Source organism: Asterias rubens, chromosome 15 (assembly GCF_902459465.1).
Source record: "Asterias rubens chromosome 15, eAstRub1.3, whole genome shotgun sequence".
In the NCBI taxonomy this organism is placed as follows: Eukaryota; Metazoa; Echinodermata; class Asteroidea; order Forcipulatida; family Asteriidae; genus Asterias; species Asterias rubens.
The window spans coordinates 9,813,782-9,835,171 of record NC_047076.1 but is presented as its reverse complement, the minus strand read 5'-3'; the positions used below and the strand labels follow the sequence as shown (position 1 = coordinate 9,835,171).

Below are 21,390 nucleotides of genomic sequence, written 5' to 3'. Positions count from 1 at the left end.
ATGCTCTCTCCAAAGCCCATTCCGATGTTTCCTCGTTTTAATTTAAGCCATGCCTTGTCGTCCTCTGCAGCTGTTTCAACAGGCTCAGATTCTTTGCCAGCCTTTGCTAGGCCCTGCTTGGTGCAAAATAATCGATGGTTGCCGAAAAAAATATTCACAGTCTCCTGGCTTACGATTTATATTTAACCGTGATTTAACTGAGCACATGAACTGCTTTAAGGGGCCTTGCCTAGCAGGTTGTGTCTGATTTTCTTTGCTTTGTTTTTGTTTTGTTTTTGGTGTAACTGCGCCTTGAACACCCAGCAGGGTACAAATGTAGATGCGTGCGCTTTACAAGTCTTGTTATTATTATTATTTTAAGTAAAATATAATGATCCACACAAGTATCACTCAAAATTGCATGGTTTTCCTTTTATGTCGCAAACTAACACGTTCGGCTATATGGGAGTTAAAAATTTGATTCCCACAAGAAATGGCCGACCGTGTTAGTTGACGAATAAAAAGGAAAACCGTGCAATTTCGAGGTATGTTTGTGTGGATCATTATATTCTTCTTTTACAACATTTTCTAACCATTGCATTTCATAAGCGGTTTCAAACGCTTTTTATAGACCAACTCGTCCGATCCTAGGCAACATGTTCCTTTAACCACTCGGCCATGACCCTCAACGTAAACTTTTAATGTAAATGTGTGGACATTTTTAAAAAATTCCCAAATCCTTAAAATTTATTTGCCATTTGTTTTATTCAGTTCTACCAAAATCTCTTGGAGGAAAAGCTTATACATGATACTGGAGAGTACTACAGAAAAGAGTCGGCAAATCTTCTACAAAACCATAACTGTGCACAATACATGGAGAAGGTATGTGATATTTCTGGACTGGGTTTCAACTGTACTTTTGTAACTTTTTAGTATAATTGATTGCTTTTTACTTGAATTGGATGTGTTAACATGGTGGATTGGTTAAATAGTTCCTACTTTTAAACACATCTGATGCATTCAATTTACATTGTTCAGTCAAGTTGTACTTCTTTATAAATAGTTTATTTAAAAGAATGGCAGGGCCCAAACCTTACAAGTAAGTGGCCTTGGCTAGCAGGTTAAGGCAGGGCCCAAACCTTAAGTGTAAGTGGCCTTGCCTAGCAGGTTTAAGCAGGGCCCAAACCTTACAAGTAAGTGGCCTTGCCTAGCAGGTTTAGGCAGGGCCAAAACCTTACGTGTAAGTGGCCTTGCCTAGCAGGTTTAGGCAGGGCCCAAACCTTACAAGTAAGGGGCCTTGCCTAGCAGGTCTAGGCAGGGTCCAAACCTTAAGTGTAAGTGGCCTTGCCTTGCAGGTTTAGGCAGGGCCCAAACCTTACATGTAAGGGGCCTTGCCTAGCAGGTTAAGGCAGGGCCCAAACCTTACAAGTAAGTGGCCTTGCCTAACAGGTTTAGGCAGGGCCCAAACCTTACGTGTAAGGGGCCTTGCCTAGCAGGTTTAGGCAGGGCCCAAACCTTACAAGTAAGTGGCCTTGCCTAGCAGGTTTAGGCAGGGCCCAAACCTTACAAGTAAGTGGCCTTGCCTAGCAGGTTTAGGCAGGGCCCAAACCTTACATGTAAGGGGCCTTGCCTAGCAGGTTAAGGCAGGGCCCAAACCTTACATGTAAGGGGCCTTGCCTAGCAGGTTTAGGCAGGGCCCAAACCTTAATTGTAAGTGGCCTTGCCTAGCAGGTTTAGGCAGGGCCCAAACCTTAAGTGTAAGTGGCCTTGCCTAGCAGGTTTAGGCAGGGCCCCAACCTTACATGTAAGGGGCCTTGCCTAGCAGGTTTGGACAGGGCCCAAACCTTACAAGTAAGTGGCCTTGCCTAGCAGGTTTATGCAGGGTCCAAACCTTACGTGTAAAGGGGCCTTACCTAGCAGGTTTAGGCAGGGCCCAAGAATTTCGTGTGAGTGGCCTTGCATAGCAGGTTTAGGCAGGGCCCAAATCTTACATGTAAGGGGCCTTGCCTAGCAGGTTTAGGCAAGGCCCAAACCTTACATGTAAGGGGCCTTGCCTAGCAGGTTTAGGCAGGGCCCAAACCTTACATGTAAGGGGCCTTGCCTAGCAGGTTTAGGCAGGGTCCAAACCTTAAGTGTGAGTGGCCTTGCCTAGCAGGTTTAGGCAGGGCCCAAACCTTACATGTAAGGGGCCTTGCCTAGCAGGTTTAGGCAGGGCCCAAACCTTACATGTAAGGGGCCTTGCCTAGCAAGTTTAGGCAGGGCCCAAACCTTACAAGTAAGTGGCCTTGCCTAGCAGGTTTAGGCAGGGTCCAAACCTTACATGTAAGGGGCCTTACCTAGCAGGTTTAGGCAGGGCCCAAACCTTACGTGTGAGTGGCCTTGCCTAGCAGGTTTAGGCAGGGCCCAAACCTTACAAGTAAGGGACCTTGCCTAGCAGGTTTAGGCAGGGCCCAAACCTTACGTGTAAGTGGCCTTGCCTAGCAGGTTTAGGCAGGGCCCAAACCTTACAAGTAAGGGGCCTTGCCTAGCAGGTTTAGGCAGGGCCCAAACCTTACAAGTAAGGGGCCTTGCCTAGCAGGTTTAGGCAGGGCCCAAACCTTACATGTAAGGGGCCTTGCCTAGCAGGGTTAGGCAGGGTCCAAACCTTACGTGTAAGGGGCCTTGCCTAGCAGGTTTATTGGACTTGCCTCTACACTGTCTCAGGAATTCATTAGCAATTGAGGGGAGGAGGTCAAAAGCCGGTTTCATCCCTTTTGTTAAAATTTCTTGTCTCTGGTTGTTTATGTCTGGTTGTGTGCCTCCTATTTAATTTCAATTTAAAATTTTATGTAAAATTGTTGTAATTCAGCTTTGGGCTGCGAGGACAGTTTTTTAATAAACCATTTTATCTATCTAGCTATCTATCTATCTATCATGTCAGGATAAGTAGCTGATCAAATAAAAAATAATTTAAACAAATCCGGGTATTCAAAACAAGGCTCCACTTACAGCTCTCATTGGTTCCTTTGATTTGTCCTTTTCTGTACAGCAACATTCCCTATGATTATAGGTTTGCTAACTGCTCTACAGCTCTGACTAAACAGTGACAAGTAGTCACACCTCACCACCCAATGCTTACTTAAGAATTTCTCATAGAATGTGTTCTAGTTCAAACCAACTTTTCTTTGGCGGTCAATCATTTTTTTTGCAGGCACATGGCACTGCCAGAGGTACAGGAATGCACTGTTAATGGCGTGCCTCTTAATGACAGAGCACATGGCATTAGTAATTACAGAAAGAAAGCCCCATTAAAATACTTGTAACACTATAGTCCCTTTTGTTGTCACATTCACCCCACTCCCTCTCATTTGCAAAACAAACACATTCCTTCACATCAGATCATCTTCAGCAGGTTTAGAATACTAGGTAAGAAGAAACCCATAGACATGATAGAGGTTGTTCAGACACAGTACTAAAGTCCGTTTAACTCATGGTTCAACTATAACGTCGGTCGATATATCAAAAATACTCAAAAACTTGAGATTTTTTTAACATCAAAATCGCTGATGTAATTTTTTTAACCATATCGAAATATCAACAATTTTAATTTGTCAAAATTTGTTGATATTCTTGAAAATTTTGATGTCGCAAAAACCAGGCATGCAATTCTTCAGTGGGAAAAAAATATGAAAATAATCTCCCATTGATCGTGTAGACTGAAGAGAGCCAAGTATTTTACCCTTTTTCATCTGGTTCAGGCCCCGCATCCCCTTATAAGGGGAAATAAATACAACAAGCGAAAAACACACAGGAGCCAGACTGTGCTGCCTGTGCAGAAAACAGTGTAGAAGGTATGCAGTACCGTAATTTTTGGATTATAAACCGCGGTTTATATGTTGATTTTGACATTTTTTTGAACTCCTGTTGTTTATTCTCTGGGCAGCTTGTAGGCCGACGTAAATATTTAAGAGAAAAAACAGCATTTTTTAAAAGAAAAAATCGTTTGTAAAATATTCTAAATAATGTTTTTTTTCTTCAACGAGAACAAAAACCTGCCTGTGTGATGACAAAATCCTGTTGAAAATCCCACCACAATTGTATTCCGTGTTTCCTTTGTAAAACCTTTATCAACCGCCCTCAGTTCCCCCTCTCAGCGCAACTCGAGTTAGACTAGACTGGTGCCCGTCTATTTATCCTAGCGATCTCTACATGCTGACCTCAGACATTCAGGCTATACTCGTGTCTCAGCGAAATAGACTCGTCCCCTGTCTATTTATCCCACGATCTTTATATACTGACGTCAGACATCCAGGCTACACTCGTGTCAGCCAGCGGTTTCTTCAGCTCAACCACGCACACCGCAACAGCAGAATGGTGAATGGACGTACACAAAGAACTATGCCGCGCCGGGGGGGTCTAACAAAACGTTTTCAAACCGCCCTGATTGTTGAGTCCAGTAACATTGGGAATTTCATTTCCAGGCGGCGCAAATGCGAGGACGTAGCACAACCCGTCGGCGAACATCGCTCAATATGGTGCCCCCAACATCTGTTGTGCAATCTCGAGATTGAGCAGCGCAATTAACAGATTGCTAGCTTTACGAACTCGCATGTGTACATGTGCATAATGTGCACGCTGTAGGATACATTACTACACACACGCTACGTCCGTCCGCCCGTCTGTTGTTGCAAAATCTGTTGTGGATCCTCGTTGTGGGACTACAATAAAAGAGAGGGAGAAACACCGACCAACCACTTTTCTTTAATTCCCTTATTGAAAGACCCATTTCAACCTTGTTTCCCGTCTACTCCGATGTTTAATTAAAGTGAATCCCCTGTCCTTGTGATTACGCAAACAATAAGGTAGCGCATTTTGTTTCATTACTACCGCTATACAATAAGATGAGGGAAAAACTTTAGCCGTCCCCATTATTATTTCTTTTATATTTTATAAAGAAAAAATCACCCATAACGCGGCAGGTTTGCGTACTTCACTTCCGTATTTTGAGGTTATTTTTTTCATGTTTTTTTAATATTTTGGTCGCGGTTTATACGCCGCGCTGCATATACGCCGACACCTAAATATTTGTTTGTATATTTTGGGGAATCGCGGTTTATTCGCCGCGCGGTTTATAATCCGAAAATTACGGTACATCGAGCTAAAAAACACACAGAGCCAGACTGCGGAAAAAAAAAGTGTAAGACGTATGCTGTCTGAAGAGATTGTGTTCTAGCTGCATAATGGTACCTTTATGTGTAAACAAACTACCGGAAACCAAAGCATACCTCATGGTGTCATGCGGGTGGTGGCGCGGACTTCTCTTCCCCTGGCAAGCAGAAATGGCAACGGTAATCACGTCTTTGTTGGTAAGAAAAAAAAGGAAAAAAAGCGGAGTGTGGTGAGACAATTTGATATTGCTAAGCGAAGGATCAAGCCGAAAACCGGTAAATATGAATCCTATTAAACTGTCGGTCCTTTATTTATGAAGAACAGTTTTTAGTTAGGCTTCATCTAGCCCCATAAATCTGTCCAATCCACTCTTTTCGGATTGGACCGATTTATTGGGCTAGGCGATGGGGAAAAACTAAAAAAATTCGAGTATACTCGATATTGAATTTTCAATACGTGTATAGGCCTATCGGGTATTAAAAAAACTTACATCGACAGATGTTAGTTCAACCCGATCGAGTTCAACTTTGTGTGTCTGAACGGTTGTTAAGTTAGACAGAAATGGGTTCAACCCATAAAAGTAGACCGTCGAGCTGGGGGTTTATCTTTAGACCGCTTCGGGTTAGCACTGTGTGTGGACAGAATAAAAAAGAACACATCCTGTTTAATTTACAACAGATGACCCATTGACCTATATGTACAAGATCATTACGTAAACACACAAAGACCAATGAACATGACAATAAACCGGATGTTAGAGTAATGGGGTCGCGTCTGCTTTGACCTCTCAACACCAAAGATAAACCGTATCGGGTTTAACTCACTGCTGTCTGAACGTAAGGAAAACAACTTTTTACGACCAACTTAAATGTTAAACAGGTTCGGGTGTAACTTAGTAAGCTGTCTGAACATACCCGTAGTCTCTATGTTTGGACCCCCCCTAATGTTACTGTTTATCCCCAACTTGCCAGTGATACTACCCGCATATAGTTAGCCCTATATAGGACTCTCTTTCTCTGCTGTACACAGATACAGAGTCCTAAATGTTAAGGCTCGTTTCTGGGGCAGAAAATTGTCAACTTTAAAATTCATGTTTTCACGTATTCTCACAGTGTTGTCTGTGCGTACGAGTATACATTCACGTGCAAGACTTAGTAGACTGTGAGAATACAATTAATAAAGTATAAAGCCGCCAGGGCTAGCTATGTCTTCACCATCTCCTAGCAGGCGTTGAAAATAACTTCTGAATGATGTGCATTGCCTTCCTGGTCTCCTTTTCCCACAGGTTGGTGTATTAGGGCGTGTAGTTTCACAGGTTTATCATCATCAAACCAGCCTACATGTTCATCTCCAGTGCTTTAACCAAGGACGATGAGGCTGAGTGAACAACAAGTTTTTAAACACTCCACAAAGGCGCTTGATGTGGTCATTTGCATGTTTTATGTGGTCCCATTTTGCCCATTGTCGCGTGTACATCCACCACTAATTTTGTACATCTGAATGTTATTGTTGTAAATTTTCTGATGTACATTGCCATACATGGGTCAAACAGAACCATACTCAAAGTATTTGGTGAAAAGCCAGGTGACACCTCTGTGTTTACGTGGATTGGACGGCAAATACAACGTTTCTAAGGACAGCAGATAGTCAGCGGAATAATGGCCGTGGGCGAAGTTTAATGAGCTATCCATGCCCGGGCGCTATTGTTGGTATAACAATTAGTCTGTGTAAACAAGTTGTATTGTCAGGTCATGCTCATTAATATTTAAATAAGTTAGACTTCACAGCAGCCGACCGATCTCTCCGCTGAGCTGCTGGAATGTTCATGTTTATTAAAATGTAAATGAATCATTCTGCCGCAGACCTGCTTGGTTGTCAAGGGTCCTTTTGTTTTCAAAGGATTAAAAAGTTTGCAGAATTCTGCGGAAAAGCTGCAGCCTCCACCAGCTTGGAGGTTTTGATAAGATTCCTAAGTAATTCCATGTCCTTTCTTTCCTACATGTGTATGTCCACGTAAAAAAAACGCAGTTCCCTGCAATGCATGCGACCGTATTTTAGATGCGAGGACTTTGCAGATAAAGTTTCATGTAAGCAATGCTTAGTTGAACATGGTACCAGAGCCTACACTTGGATAAACTGATGTGGAAGGTCTTGACTCGAGCTTGACTGGAGATACTTTGAAGCTTGTGAGAAGTGTGGTTGATGTATGGGAGGGTGATTGCAGCCTTGAACTCTTGTCGTTCATCTGGTGTGAGGCTTGTCTTGGGTTCGCTGAGGTTGAATGTCTTGTATCGTTTGAGTTGAAGTGGTGTCTTGATGTGATGTAGTTCCTGCTTCAAGCTGCATTTGTCACAGGTGTCGAAGGCCCGGTGGACCAAGGTGTTGCAGACAGCAGACTTGAAGTGAGGACGATGGAATGAAGAGTTGTGAAGGTATCTGTCGGTGTGTGTTGGCTTGCTGTGAGCGTGTGGGCTAGAGTGCCATCAGCTTGTCTTGTTACTTGGACATCTAGGAAGGAGATGGTGTTGTTTTGTTCTTGTTCCATGGTGAATTGGATGCGTGGATGTTGACTGTTCAGGTGATGGAGGAACTCTTGGAGTGCTGTCTTGCCGTGGGGCCTAACCACAAAGGTGTCGTCAATGTAGCAGAGCCAGGGGTTGGGGCGAAGATTTGCGTTCTCGATGCTGTCAAGTCCTCCATGTACAAATCCGCCAGGACCGGGGATAGAGGAGATCCCATGGCCGTCCCAGAGGTTTGTTCGTCTTGAAGCTGGAAGCGACGACACAGGTGATGAGAAGGTCGTGTACTTGTTCTGGAGTGAGGCTTGTGCGGTCTGTCAGTGTAGGATCGGCTTGAAGGCCTTGTTTGGCGATGTTGCATGCTTCTTCCTAAAACATCGGAAATTGTAGTGTACCTTGAGCTCTCTAGATTAAACAATCACAGAATTACATTAAAAATATTACGAAGAAAATACAAAAATATACCAAACCAAACAATGATGGATGAACAAAGGATGCTTTCAATTATAGCCAGGTAAAAATTTACTAAAATACACTTACGAACACCAAATGAGTTCAGTTTACGTAATAAGAATAAACGTTGACAGGCCTTTTTCAGAATTTCATGGCAATTAGTGTTCCAACTAAGGTCATTGGCAATGTGAGTACCAAGTAATCTAAATTTATCTACTTGTTCTACAACGTTGTCATGGATATAAACAGGCTCTTTAATGTTCTTACATGTATGTTTCCTACAGAAGTCCACAATCAACTGCTTGGTTTTGTCTACATTTAATATAAGATTGTTTTCCTCGCACCATTTAACAACAAAAGTAATCTGAGCAAGACAAGCACTTTCATCATCAATTAAACCAATTAGACTAGTATCATTTGCAAACTTAACAACAAGCGAATTGGGGTTGGTACATGTAGCTTTACAATCATAAGTATACAATGAATATAAAAGTGGTGACAGAACACAACCTTGCGGAGTACCAGTATTTAACACAAGAGAATGTGAAGTGCAACTACCAATTCTTACAACCTGACAAACATTCTAATAAAAAGTCTAAAATCCAATTAGAAATTGAAACAGGGAGCTCGAAGTCAATGATAAGTTATTGATAAGTCATTAATAAGTTTGAAAGTTTGGATATTTAGAATAAAAGTTACAGAAGAAGTGTAAAGTAGTGCAATTTGATGTATTTGCAGCACTACTTAACAGTCTATCCTCAGCACACACAAAATCCGTTTCTTTTATCTGCAAAATATTCATGGGTATTAATGCGTGACCTCGGTATGAATATTTACATTAGTAAGTCAAAAGTAAGTCAAAACAAACAAACAAACAAACAAACAAACAAACAAAAGGGCTTCTGGAATTCAGTATTTTTTTGACCTTTTCTGAAAAGTCTCAACAACAAAATTGTACCAGTAAAGTGAAACGAAGAGCATATTTGCTGTTTGTATGGAAAAAATCGGTGCCACTCCAATTTCAAATTTTTAAGAGAAATTTGTGCGTAAAAAATGGCTTCAAAAAGAAAGAAAACAAATACTATTTGGGGACTGTTGGCAACATTCATAACAGGACAATCTGCCGTGTTTGTGTGACTTATTTTCTTTCTTTTTGAAGCCATTTTTCATGTACAAATTTCTCTTTTTTAAATTAGCGTTGCACCGTTTTTGTCATACAAAACAACATATATGCTCTTCATTTCAATTTACTGGTGCATTATATCTGTCAATAGTTTTCAGAAAAGGCCGAAAAAGAATGAATCCACAAAGCCCTTTTGTAATTAAATATTCATACCAAGGTCATGTACGAAAACTCATGGATTTTTGTGCAGATAAACATCAGGATTTTACCCCATTAATGCACGGGCTGCTGATAGATTGTTAATAAAATGTTTGAGATTTATAATAAGCAAGGATAACCTTTTTTCTTCCTTTTTTAAGGTCCTTCAAAGATTGGAAGAGGAAAATTTTAGAAGTCGGAAGTTCTTACATCATAGTTCGTACAATAAAGTGATGCATGAGTGTCGGACACGGATGGTAGCTGATCACATGTCTTTCCTTCATGGTGAATGTAGGAATATGGTTCGCACAGAGATGCTGTCAGGTAAATACTATGGACTGTAAGGGACATACCGTAGGAGCACTGTAATGCTAACTAACAAGTCTTTCAAATTGTGGCACTCTTTAGTTATTTTCTTTATTTATTTAACAAACATTAGGGGGATGTACATGTAGTGTTTGTACATGTAATTTTATTTAACTTTTCAAGTGGAATACCAATTTACTTTCCATGTACAAATGGTACAGGATAATAAAGTGCATTTAATTTCTGTCTAGTCTTTGTATGGTGGAATTAGTTGTGATTTTCAAATCAGAAACATATACACATTGCCGAGGATTAAGGACTCAAATAGTAACTTCTTAGGTAAAGATACATCAATTTTAGGTTATGAGTTGTTAAATGTATGTTAGTAAACATCAACATGATTAATGTCGTATTTTGTTCCAAGATCTTGCAAGGATGTATAAGCTGCTAAAACCAGTACCCAATGGTCTTCATATCATGGTTACAGAATTACAAGAACACATCAAGCAAACGGGTATGTATAGTAGTGGATAATATACAACTAGTCAACAAATAAGATCATCAAATAGTTAAGCTAATAGACAACATTTTTAGTATATCATAGTTGTATTGAGTCCATAGAACTGAATTTGTTGTCAAAGCTTTATCAATAAACTCAGTTCTATAGATTCAATACAATTATAATTGAGGTGATGTTGTCTGTTAACATGTTCAATGCATGTAAGGCGCCTTGTCAAAACCTCCAAGCTGCCATTCCGCGTGCATTCTGTGGGAGTCCGCGGATTTTTATAACAAAAGAACCCGTAGCAACCGGGCAGGTCCACGGCCACGACAGCTCATTTACATGTCAATAAATATGAATATTCCGGCGGCTCCGGTTAGGTCCAGCTTATTCGCTGACCGGCGGAACTGCGGAGGAACGCAGGTGGTTAACAATGGCTTTACCTTTACAGCTTAAAAAGCAAAGTGAGGATAGATTTGTAACTAAAAGCCATTTCCTCCAATGTGTGATTTTTAAGACTGGGTTATATGTGTGAGTTCTAGAAATGGTTTTCTTTATTCCCGGCTTCGACTGACAAAAGTTTCAGCCATTAACTCGAAAGCTACATGCAAGCTCCGGTTTATAGTTTTAGTGGTTTACGATGTTATCCCACCCAGTTGCAAAAGTGGGCGTCATCAGACATGTCAGAGAATAGCAGTGAAAATAAATAAATTTGAGAATTTGTTTTTTAATACGAGAAGATCTGGGAACATATGGTGAGGATATATTTATCATAGGGGAAGACGGCATGTGTATGATGCATTTAGTAGCATAACTGAAAATTGACTTCACCAATATAGACCCTATTCACGAAATTCGACTCGTCACACCACTCACTAATTTTGGCACCATATAATTCTCATGGACCGAACAAAGCTGGTAAAAGTGGTGAAAGTTTTGAGTTATTAAGCTAGGACTCAACATTGTGCTTTTTAAAAATACAAGCCAGTTCTGTGCCTCTTGAATGCCTGTTGAATGCCACAAAATATATGTTGATTTCCAAAGTTGCCGATTTGGTTGACTACAATGTTTATTGTTTAAACATGTAGTACGCGATTATTACATGTGAGCAGGAGGGTCGGCTGGCACACCCAACAAGCATGGTGAAAATTGTCTTGTCGGTGGGGCCTTTCCGCTTCCAGAACGATGGTATTCATGAGTTGCAAATATTTTATTCTGGGAGAGCACGGTCGGTCTGCGTCCAAGCCGCTGATATTCATGACCTTAAAATACAACTTGTTTATTCATGAAGCTCATTGTTATACCAACAATAGCGCCTGGCATGGATAGCTCATTCACTTCGTCACGCTTCAACGCACGTAACAGTTCTTCAGCAGACTGTTCGAGGTCCTTAGCAACGGCGGTATTTGCTGTCCGATCTGCGGCTTGTCTGTGGAGGAACGCTCGGGAGGTTTTGACAAGGCGCCTAAGTCATGTGAATACACCTGTGTTGGTTTTATTTTAATTGTTGTTTATACACAACTTCTCACTGGTGCCCGTGAACAAAGATATTGACAAGATTGTGAGACCCCAATCGTGGGGCTACTATACCTTGTAGTTAAATTGGTAGAGCACCCACATGTGTGCCAGGATTGCATGTTCAAATTCTATTCTAATCAATTTGTCTTTGTTTATCCGAAAGTAGATTTATTATTACATAGTTTTGTATGTTTTTTAGAAGTATATTTGCATTCAGTGCTTTCCATTACCTTACCAGCCCCCGAGTTCGCAAAACTCATCATCATAGGGTTTGCCATGCGTCGCGGACCTAAGACACGTCGCGGCTGCGACGAGTTCCACAATCCATTTCACCAAACACGTCGTAAGCGCGATGAGTCGCAATACAAACTCTTTTCACTCTTTGGACGAGGATGAACTGCTAAAGTTCTGCGGCTGTTTTATGTTGTGTACAACTTGGTCATGAAACAGTCGTGTATTATAGTTCATTCAATATGTGTACAACTTGGTCATGAAACAGTCGTGTATTATAGTTCATTCAATATGGCAGACACTCATCCGTTTCGGACTAGTGTTTAGGTTTTTTTTTTTGGTTGGTTTATTATTGTTTATTTGTTCAGTTGTTTTAGTTTGTGTGTGTTCGTTTGTTATGCGTGTGTTTGTTTTCTTTTCTTTTACCCGTCCTTTTTTTTTTTTGGGGGGGGGATAAATTTCCATTTGTCGTCTAGTGTCTTCCCGATTGGTTCACGCAAGTTACGTGTGGTAATTGTTATGTCCTTTCATGCATTTTGTGCGTAAACAAATGAAACATAGCATTCTTACGACGTGTTCTTCCTCGTTGTCATGGAACTTGCGACGTATCCAACGCATCGTAACTTTGATGAAATCGATTTCATACGCATCGCAACTAACGACGTGTAACCGGTCGCAACTTGCACTTGCGACGCGTCGCAGCGCTCCGTGAAATCGGGGGCTGGTATGATAAAATAAACTTACCAAGGAATAACATAGTTGACAATTGTATTGATACACACCTGTACATTGAACATTCAAACCTGCCGCTTAAAGGCACTGGGCACTATTGGTTTTTACTAACAAATAGTTATAAGCATACAGTTTTGCTTGGTAGCAAGCAACGGAGAGCTTATACAACATTGTGAGAAAGGGCTCCCTCTGAAGTAGTAGTGTATTTTTTTCTGGAAGAGGTAATTTCTCACTCTAATGTCACAAGATTTCAGGCCAGAAGCCCCTGTTAGGCATTTGAAAGCACATAAAACTGTGCAACAACATGGTTTTTTGGCGAACTGCAGAGCAGTGCCAGCCTATGTAATACCACTTTCCGTCCGTCTGTCGGTCAGTCTGTCCGTCCGTCTGGCCGTTCAAAAATTTTGGAAATGTTGAAGTGTTTGGTTTAAGTTTAAGTTTTTGAGTTGAGTTGTTTGGTATGAACAAGCACAAGTGAGATTGTTATATATAATGGCCAGTCATTTTTGGGGTAATTTCAATGATGTAATAATGACTTGAAACATAAATCAAATATTGCTTTTTACGTAAAGATGCATATGAAATGATAACTAAATAAAATGCATCTCTGAAGAGTGCAAAACTTTAATCAAACATATTGTTGCTTACATGTATATAATATGAACAGATAAAACTCAAAGATCACTGGTTCCAGTTGAATGAGCTAAATCAATGAAAACCTTAAATGGTCATTACTTCATAATTGTCAATGTCCCCCACCCCTTTGACCATCAGTTGATCAAATGATTGGCTTTTCTGTCAGTCATTGGTTCTATCTAGTGATCAGCAGCTCGTCATGGCAGCTTCGCTGTTCTAGTTTCCATTATTCTCTTGCAACTTTGATAACCAGTTGAGTCAAAATTTTCAAAGGTTTGTTACTTTATGCAAATGTTGAGATACACCAAGTGAGATTACCTGTCTTTGACGATTACCAAATGTATGATTAAAATTCTAACACAAACCATGTTATCTGGCTAATGCTTCTAAATTTCAAAAGAAAATATACTTAGGTACACTTTTTACATGTTTGCAACCACAATTTATTTTGAGGTGACTGTGCCTGTAAATTGTAATTAGGGTTGACAAGCTCAATGTACACAATTTTAAAATCTAGTTGAGTTGATTGTGTCTCTGAATTAATCTTTATTTATTTATTTGTTTATCCTATAACTTCCAAAGGTTTACAGTCAGTTTCAAGTCTACAGGGTGACAATGTAAGTTACAATACAATGTGTACACTACATACTATCATGCCAAATATTTGAACATTTTTCACATGAGAGATACACAGTATATGGATTGTACAGTGTACATGTTTTCTATGAACAGTCCTTTAGCAACATTTCTCTGTTGACAGGCTCAAACACTTGGTGACGGAGGGAACCTCTTCCTCATTGGATCATTCTTATGTTTATTCTACCACTTCAGGATTCACAATTATTTTGTTTAGCATTGCAAAAAAGGTAGTTTTACAAGATACCTTGAGCAGTTTTGCTTAAGAATACCGTACCACAACGTATCGTAGATTGGAGGGGGGGGGGGGGGGTGCATAACAGTGCAACCCGGATGTTGTATGAACAAAAAACAGGTGTGGTTGAGGGGCAACTACTCCACACACTTAGTTTGTTATCCCAGATGCCTGCTGTATCACCATTTTTGGTGTGGAAGTGTGTCACAAGAAAAGTTGTGGCAATTAAAAGTCATGAAAATAAGATGCATGTGAGGATAAACCACACACAATAAGAGCCAAATTACATGTATAGCTGCCAAGCTCATTGTTGGACTAAAACAACATTCATTACTCGCGGCTAATATTAAACAATCTTAGGTTTTTGTTTTCTCTGTTGTTTAACAAAAACCCAAAGACCAGTTGAATTTATTTTGCAAATTTGATTAATTTGAATCATTTACATATTAGTTAACATTGGTTCCAGCTTGTGTGAATATATTTTGTTCGTACGTTTGTTATCAGTGAAGGGAGGTGTTGAAAACGTATTGTTTCCTATCACTTTATTTTTTGTAATAATAATTATAATTATGAACGGTACTTATATTAGCACTTCACACAAAATTCCCGAGGCGCTTTACAAAAATTAATGACTTAAACAGGTAAGTTTTCAGCAGATGTTTGAAAATGTTCTGGTTTGGAGCAGTTCTGATGTTGTGCGACAAGTTGACATTTTTGTCTATGACTATGACTAAGATAAAAAGATTATTTTGTTACCAATTTTATTGATAGAGGCATATAAAATATAGGAACATATTCACTTAAAGGATTTGGGTACTTTTTGTAACACAAACACAATGTCCAGAGATTTAAATTAAACTTACACGGTTTGAAAATAAGCTTCCCTTAAAATATTACTTGCTGATAGAGTTGCTGTAGTTTTTGAGAAATGAGTAAAACAAGTCTGTTTTCAAATAACAGGCTGTATAAATGTATTTACTGCGATGAGTGTGTGATTATTGGTGATCACATGTTATTTGTGTTTTAATATTGATATTGACAGGTCCATGCTCACTTTGTTGATGTTATCTTAGCATTGCATACTAAGTACAGCAGTATGGTGAATCAAACACTGGGAAAGGATAAGGTCTTCACTATGGCATTAGATAAGGTACTACATTTTATTCTGTTTGTTTTGAGTGTTTTTGTGTATTTTAAACATTATTTGTGCAAATAACATTATTTTAAAATGTCACACCATAAGCGTTGAGGCCTAAAACTGTAATAATGGACCAAGTCAAAGGCGAGATCCTGTACTACACGGCCACTATCTAGCGATGTTTCAAACAGCTGTTTACAACTGACTCGTAGATTACTGTAGCAGAAAAATTTGCTAAGGTGTAAACGTATTTCACAGGTTAGTAAGGAAATGATCACTGGAAGGTTAGCAACCATTTTTGCTGGCTTACGGTTAGCAGCGCTATGAAATTGAAATCGCACAGTAAGCACAATATCAGCCATTAAGCAGCTCTATGAAATGGGGCCATGGACTGACTCCACTGTTGTGAAGAAGAATCTGAGCTTTAGGTTTTAGATCAATTTCACTTTGTTAGACTGACTTCATCTTTGGAGGCCGAGTGCACTCTTACATCTTTCTCTGTATCATCTTCCCTGGACATTAAGTACTTGAACTCTGTTAGTTCTGTACTAATTGCTAGCAGCCATTCACCCCCGATTTTGACATGTCAGCCCGCCATCACTACTTGGACTGTGAACTTTTTGTTTTTCTTCTGGACCCCATGGATTCTCCTACACTGTAGGTTTTAGTGTTTATTGTTGGACCTCTCTGTCTTCTTCGTCTTGAGCCCCAGTCCAACTCTCCCTTTTCCTGTATCCACTGTACCTGCACCACCCTACGTGAGATGAGTCCAACATCATCAGGTAATGAGTGCAAAGTACAATTATGAAATGATTAAAAGTAACCGTGTGACTTTGCAATACCCAGCTAATACAGTTGAGCGAGAGGTTGTCTTCAGCCGACGCCTTCTCGGGAAACTCTAAGGTCGCCTTCAACACATCTTGGTCCAGCTAAGTTGTTTTTTTGTTGTGTTGCGCCCTTCTTCAGCTGATCTACGAAAGTCTCCTCCTGCCGTTGCTCCTGTTTCTATTGATGGGTTCTAGGGGGCTTACAGCTAGCTCTGAATGGCAGACACAGTGGCCAGCCAACCTCATCGTTCGTTCCCTGATCTTGACAGACACTCTTGGAAGGGCATTGTAGGGCTGGAAGTTGGGCTGGAAGTTGGGCATATGGTTTTCCCAGGGCTAACCATAGCATTCCTCTAGTGCTCTTTCTTGATTAGCTGTCTGAATCAATGTCTTGGCTCCCTACAAAAGTACAGACTCAACTGTAGCAGCGGACAGACGTCTCTTGATGTCATCTTTGAGACCAGCTCTCCACACCCACCTCATGCCATGAAGGGCCTTCCATTCCAAAGCTCTCCTCTTTCTCATCTCACTCTCAGTTGATCCTTTGAGGACGCCAAGGTACATGTACACAATATATGTATTTAGACTCTCCAATGACCTCTAGCGGAGCGTCATCTCTGGTCTTAAAGGTTACTGTCCACTGAGTTGATTTCCACCACCTTTGTCTTCTTTGAGTTTAGCTGCAGGCCAACTCGGCTACACAGGAGCTCAACAGCTGCAAGCAGTTTTTGTGCCTGATCCAATGTGTCTGAGAGGAGGCTAATGTCATCAGCATAGTCAAGGTCACTGTGATCACTACAGCAGGCACCGGCGCCTGGCAAGCATGATAAGCCTAGCTCCTCCTCCCTTCCATTGATCGCTCACCTCCAATCATAATCCAATACAAGCTTGACAAGAAAGGTGCTAGTCTGTGGTGACCACCTTAGCCCACCTCTTTATTTATTTCTTCTTTACCCTGGGGAAACCTCTCAGTGAAACACTGTTTTTCAGAGGTGCCCAGCAACTACATACACATTAAAATAAACAAATTGTTTTAATATAAAAATATGTATATCAAAATATTAATTAATATTAAAAATAGAAACCAGCCAAATTTAAATAAAGACTATGGATAATTATACCATAACACTCAACAGCACAAATTTTTTTTACAACAAGCAAAATACAATATTATAGACAATGATTAAAATTCTGGTCCAGCCAGGAAAAACACCACAAGCCCCATTATATTAAAAAATCAAACTTTTGTAGTGAACTTTAAAATTTGCTACAGTGCATGGCAAGGGTTTTTCAGTTGGCCCAAACAGCATCACAAAACTCTGATTCTCCCTCACTTTGATTATTGTGATGCTGTTTGGGGCAACTGAAAAACCGGTTTAAAGTATGTTGAGGAAGAACACTTCTCATCCACACATTTATTAAAAGTCTTAGTACTTTTGTCAATGTGCACACTCCAAGATAAAGATTGATCTAGCCAGACACCTAAGTACTTAAAATGATCAACATTGTCAATGGTATTGGAACCGATCTTCACATGTAAACTTTCTTCAATACGGCAAAGTTTAGCTTGAGTACCAAATAACATACTTTTAGTTTTGCTTGTATTGAGAGTTAAAAAATTAGTCTGCAGCCACTTGGAAACCTCAATCATATCTGCATTGAGGGCTCTGTTAATAAGACCAATAGATTTAGCACAAGTAAAAATAGCTGTGTCATCAGCATAAAAATACATTTTAGAGTCTACCGGAAGAGTATTGGCAAAGTCATTAATGTACAATGTAAGCTTGGGCGGTTCCTTCGGTTACCCGGTTCTACCCGGTTCCAAATTGAAAACCGGACCGGCGGTTCCACTCTTCTGTGGAACCGGGTACCCGCTTTTGTCGGTTCCGATTTTAAAAGACCGAATCCCAACTATAAAAGACTCTGTGGAGCCGATCCTGCGACGAACCGGCTCTAGAAATTGAGGCTTGATGTTGAAAGCGGTGACCGCAGATACAGTGTGCAAAGGCTTCAAGCCGACATGAGTATCAACTATCACGTGTGGCTGCATACACAGTGCACAGCCCCCTCCAATGCATAGGCATCTATACATGTATATCTCATGCATATACATGTACATGTACAGAGTCCAAAGTCCAAATAGACAGCACGTTGTGATTGGCTGCCGATATATCCATATTCATAAAAGCTTGCCCCATCCAACCATGCACAAAACACTAGTACTGTATGCATGTACAGGCATGTACAGGCATGTACACTTGTATGTACAGAGACGACACACTGCATGCACAACGGACGAACTGCACTACGGACATACTGCACTGCGGCCGTACTGCACTACGGACGTACTGCACTACGGACGTACTGCTACACAACGGACATACTGCCGGCTAAATCAAAGACTTCGTTAAATGCAGGGAGAATAGGTGCTCGGTGGCACGATGTCTGATTGACTTGGGGTGGGTATTCTGGTATTTTCGTTAAAAATAGATCGGCTCCAATTGTGTTTGTGTGAGCTCGGGACCGATGTCTGATTAACTTGGTTATTTTCAGTTAAAATAGATCGGCTCAATTGTGTGTGTGTGAGCTCGGGACGGGCGGCTTATGTTTTATATTGAATTGGAACCGGGTATGTCTCAGAACCGAGCTTTTTTTCGGAACCGGAACCGAGCCCCAAATTTCTGGAACCGCCCAAGCTTAGTACAATGTAAAAAGAAGTGGCCCAAGCACAGAACCCTGAGGCACACCAGAAGTTACTACAGTAGAGGCCGATTTCACGAAACGCTAGGATCAATCCTATCTTGAGTTAGGACGAGTAACCCGTTCTAACTTAGGATGAGTTCAATGCGTCCTACGTATTTTGATACGTAACTGAACCGGTCCTAAGTCCTAAGATTAATCCTAAGTTAGGAAAAGTTTGGTGAAATTGACAGCTGGGTACATAAGCTGATGAAGTCAACTTAACTCTGCTGAATCAGGGTATCAGTTAATTTCCTGCCGATACTAGCAACAAAATTGTTAAACTCATTAGCAATGGCAGATCCATCAGTTAAAATTTCATATCCGGACCTAATTTTGTTTATGCTGACCTTTTTAGTGCTAGGCAGAATACTTTTAATGACCTTCCATAATTTACCTGTGTCAGAGCCAGCATTTCTAATAGAGGATTCATAAAATTCACGTTTCAACCTTTTGGCCAGATTATTGGTCGTGTTTCTAAAATCTCGATAGGCGTCCCAATCTGTGGGAGATTTAGTGCTTTGAGCATGAATTTTAGCTTGCTCCAACTTTTTCCTGAGAACAAGGTAATCATCATTGAGCCAGCTAGGAGCCTTGTTAGGAACTTTAATTTGTTTAAAAGGAGCGTGTTTATCACATATATGAATAAAAATACCTTCAAAAACAGACCACGCCTGGTCAGGGCGGTTGGACAACTCAACATCGTTAAAAGAAGCATTTCAACATCGCCAAATGCAACATTTGGGGATAAGATCGTCCAAAAATGTAGGGTTTTTTGGTGTGTTTTTTTTCCGCCTTGAAAATTGGACAAAGGTCGTCCAATCACCTGCTTCTGAATCCGAAATTCCTACTCTGTGTGTGCGACTGTGGCATGCAGATCATCCCTTTGAGGTTATTGGCGCAGTGTACAAAGCAAAATGTGTAACAAATTGGGGATAATAACATTATCTTTAAGAAAGGTGTTTCTCAAGCAATTGTTGCTTTCACAATTGAGGCCATATAAAAATGGGCGGCATTTTGACTAAGCCATATCGATGGGGGCCATTTTGAATTTTGTCATGCCGCCCTCCTAAAAAAAAAGTCTGTGAAGAACACTGCAGCTGTTTCCATATGGGGTTTACACATGTATGATCTGATTTTATTGTCAACCAGGCCTCTTTGACATCAGTGTGGTCATGGAAGTGAGCAGATCTTGTTCTTTCACACACTAGGACACATTATTTAGCTGCCAGACTTAGACTGAATAAATCTATCATACCTCTCTGTTGTGTCCTCCTGCCTTTTTGCTTAGAGCAGTTGAAACCTGCTCTTAACCTTAACCTCATACACCACTTGTAACTCTGTTCACAGAAAAAGCCTTCCAATCGTACCTGATCCTTGTGTGCTTGTTAGCAGCCCTAGACTTGGTTGAGTTTTTGAGCCTTTACTACGCAAAACAAACTAAACATCTCAGAGTTGAGAACACATTTCTACCAATTCTTCCTCACACCAGAATGTAGTCGATTTGATATTTTCAGCTACAGGGACTGAGGAACGTCCAGTATTTTCCCTTAGGCTTTTGAAACATGGTGTTACATGTACAACATGTAGTAGCCACCAGTTGTTTCTCATTCTTGAAATTATGAAGAATGTCACCATTCCTGTTTGATTTGTTATAAAGAGGAAAGGGAAGATCATTCTTACCCAGTCAAGCATTAAAGTCATCCCAAATCATCAGATAGTTATGGGCTGGAACATCATCATCATTATAGCCGGCTTCCAGAGGTACATGTAGGTCTCGGAGATAGCTTCCCAACTATGAGTCTCTCTAGGCCTCTGTTCCTTGCTACATAGGTGTCCTGCTGCTGCCACAGATGGCATGTCAGCCTCTTCGCAGAAGTGCTTGATGTTTTCCAGCCATCGTTTTCCTAGTCTTCCTCTGGGTCTGTTACCTGCATTGTGACCTTTTAAAGAGACTTTTGGGGTATCGGCCACTGCCCATTTTGTTCACATACATGTACTTGCCTAAATTACAAAGCTTAGTAGTATACAACCCCTTACTTTCATTGTTACTGCTGTATGTACATGTAGCTGCATAAAGATTACTCTGGAAGGCAGCCCTCAGTATGCGTTCTGTAACTTTGAATGACATACTTTATTAGAAAAAAACTATCCCAGTGGCTGCTTGTGAAACCTCCCCAGGTTGGGAGCACCGTGATTCGATGTTTAAATTGAACATCTTGAACTGTTTTAGGCCTCTGTTCTGTTACGAGCCAGTCATATTATTTTAGGCTATGGATATATTTCCTACTCACATGCTCTGACTAGTCTTAACATTCCCACTTTAGAATCTAGACGCCATAATCTGTTGCTTAAGTTTGGTAATAGTCTTCGTTGTTCTCAAAAATTTTGTCACTTACTACCTCTTGCCAGATCTAACACCACTAACATGCATCTCAGAGCAGCCTCAACTACTAGCTTTCAAATGCCT

General features: G+C 40.6%; 1 protein-coding gene across 2 annotated transcripts in view; it reads left to right on the top strand.

Annotated features, from left to right (window-relative positions):
* LOC117300146 (cullin-2-like) overlaps positions 1-21,390 on the top strand; it is a 105,832-nt gene that overhangs the window by 36,778 nt on the left and 47,664 nt on the right. For both annotated transcript variants that reach the window (XM_033783865.1, XM_033783866.1), the window contains exons 8-12: positions 751-861; positions 9,582-9,744; positions 10,151-10,240; positions 13,928-13,962; positions 15,259-15,366. In XM_033783865.1, coding sequence (XP_033639756.1) covers positions 751-861; positions 9,582-9,744; positions 10,151-10,240; positions 13,928-13,962; positions 15,259-15,366 — 507 coding nt within the window. The remainder of the gene's footprint in view (positions 1-750; positions 862-9,581; positions 9,745-10,150; positions 10,241-13,927; positions 13,963-15,258; positions 15,367-21,390) is intronic.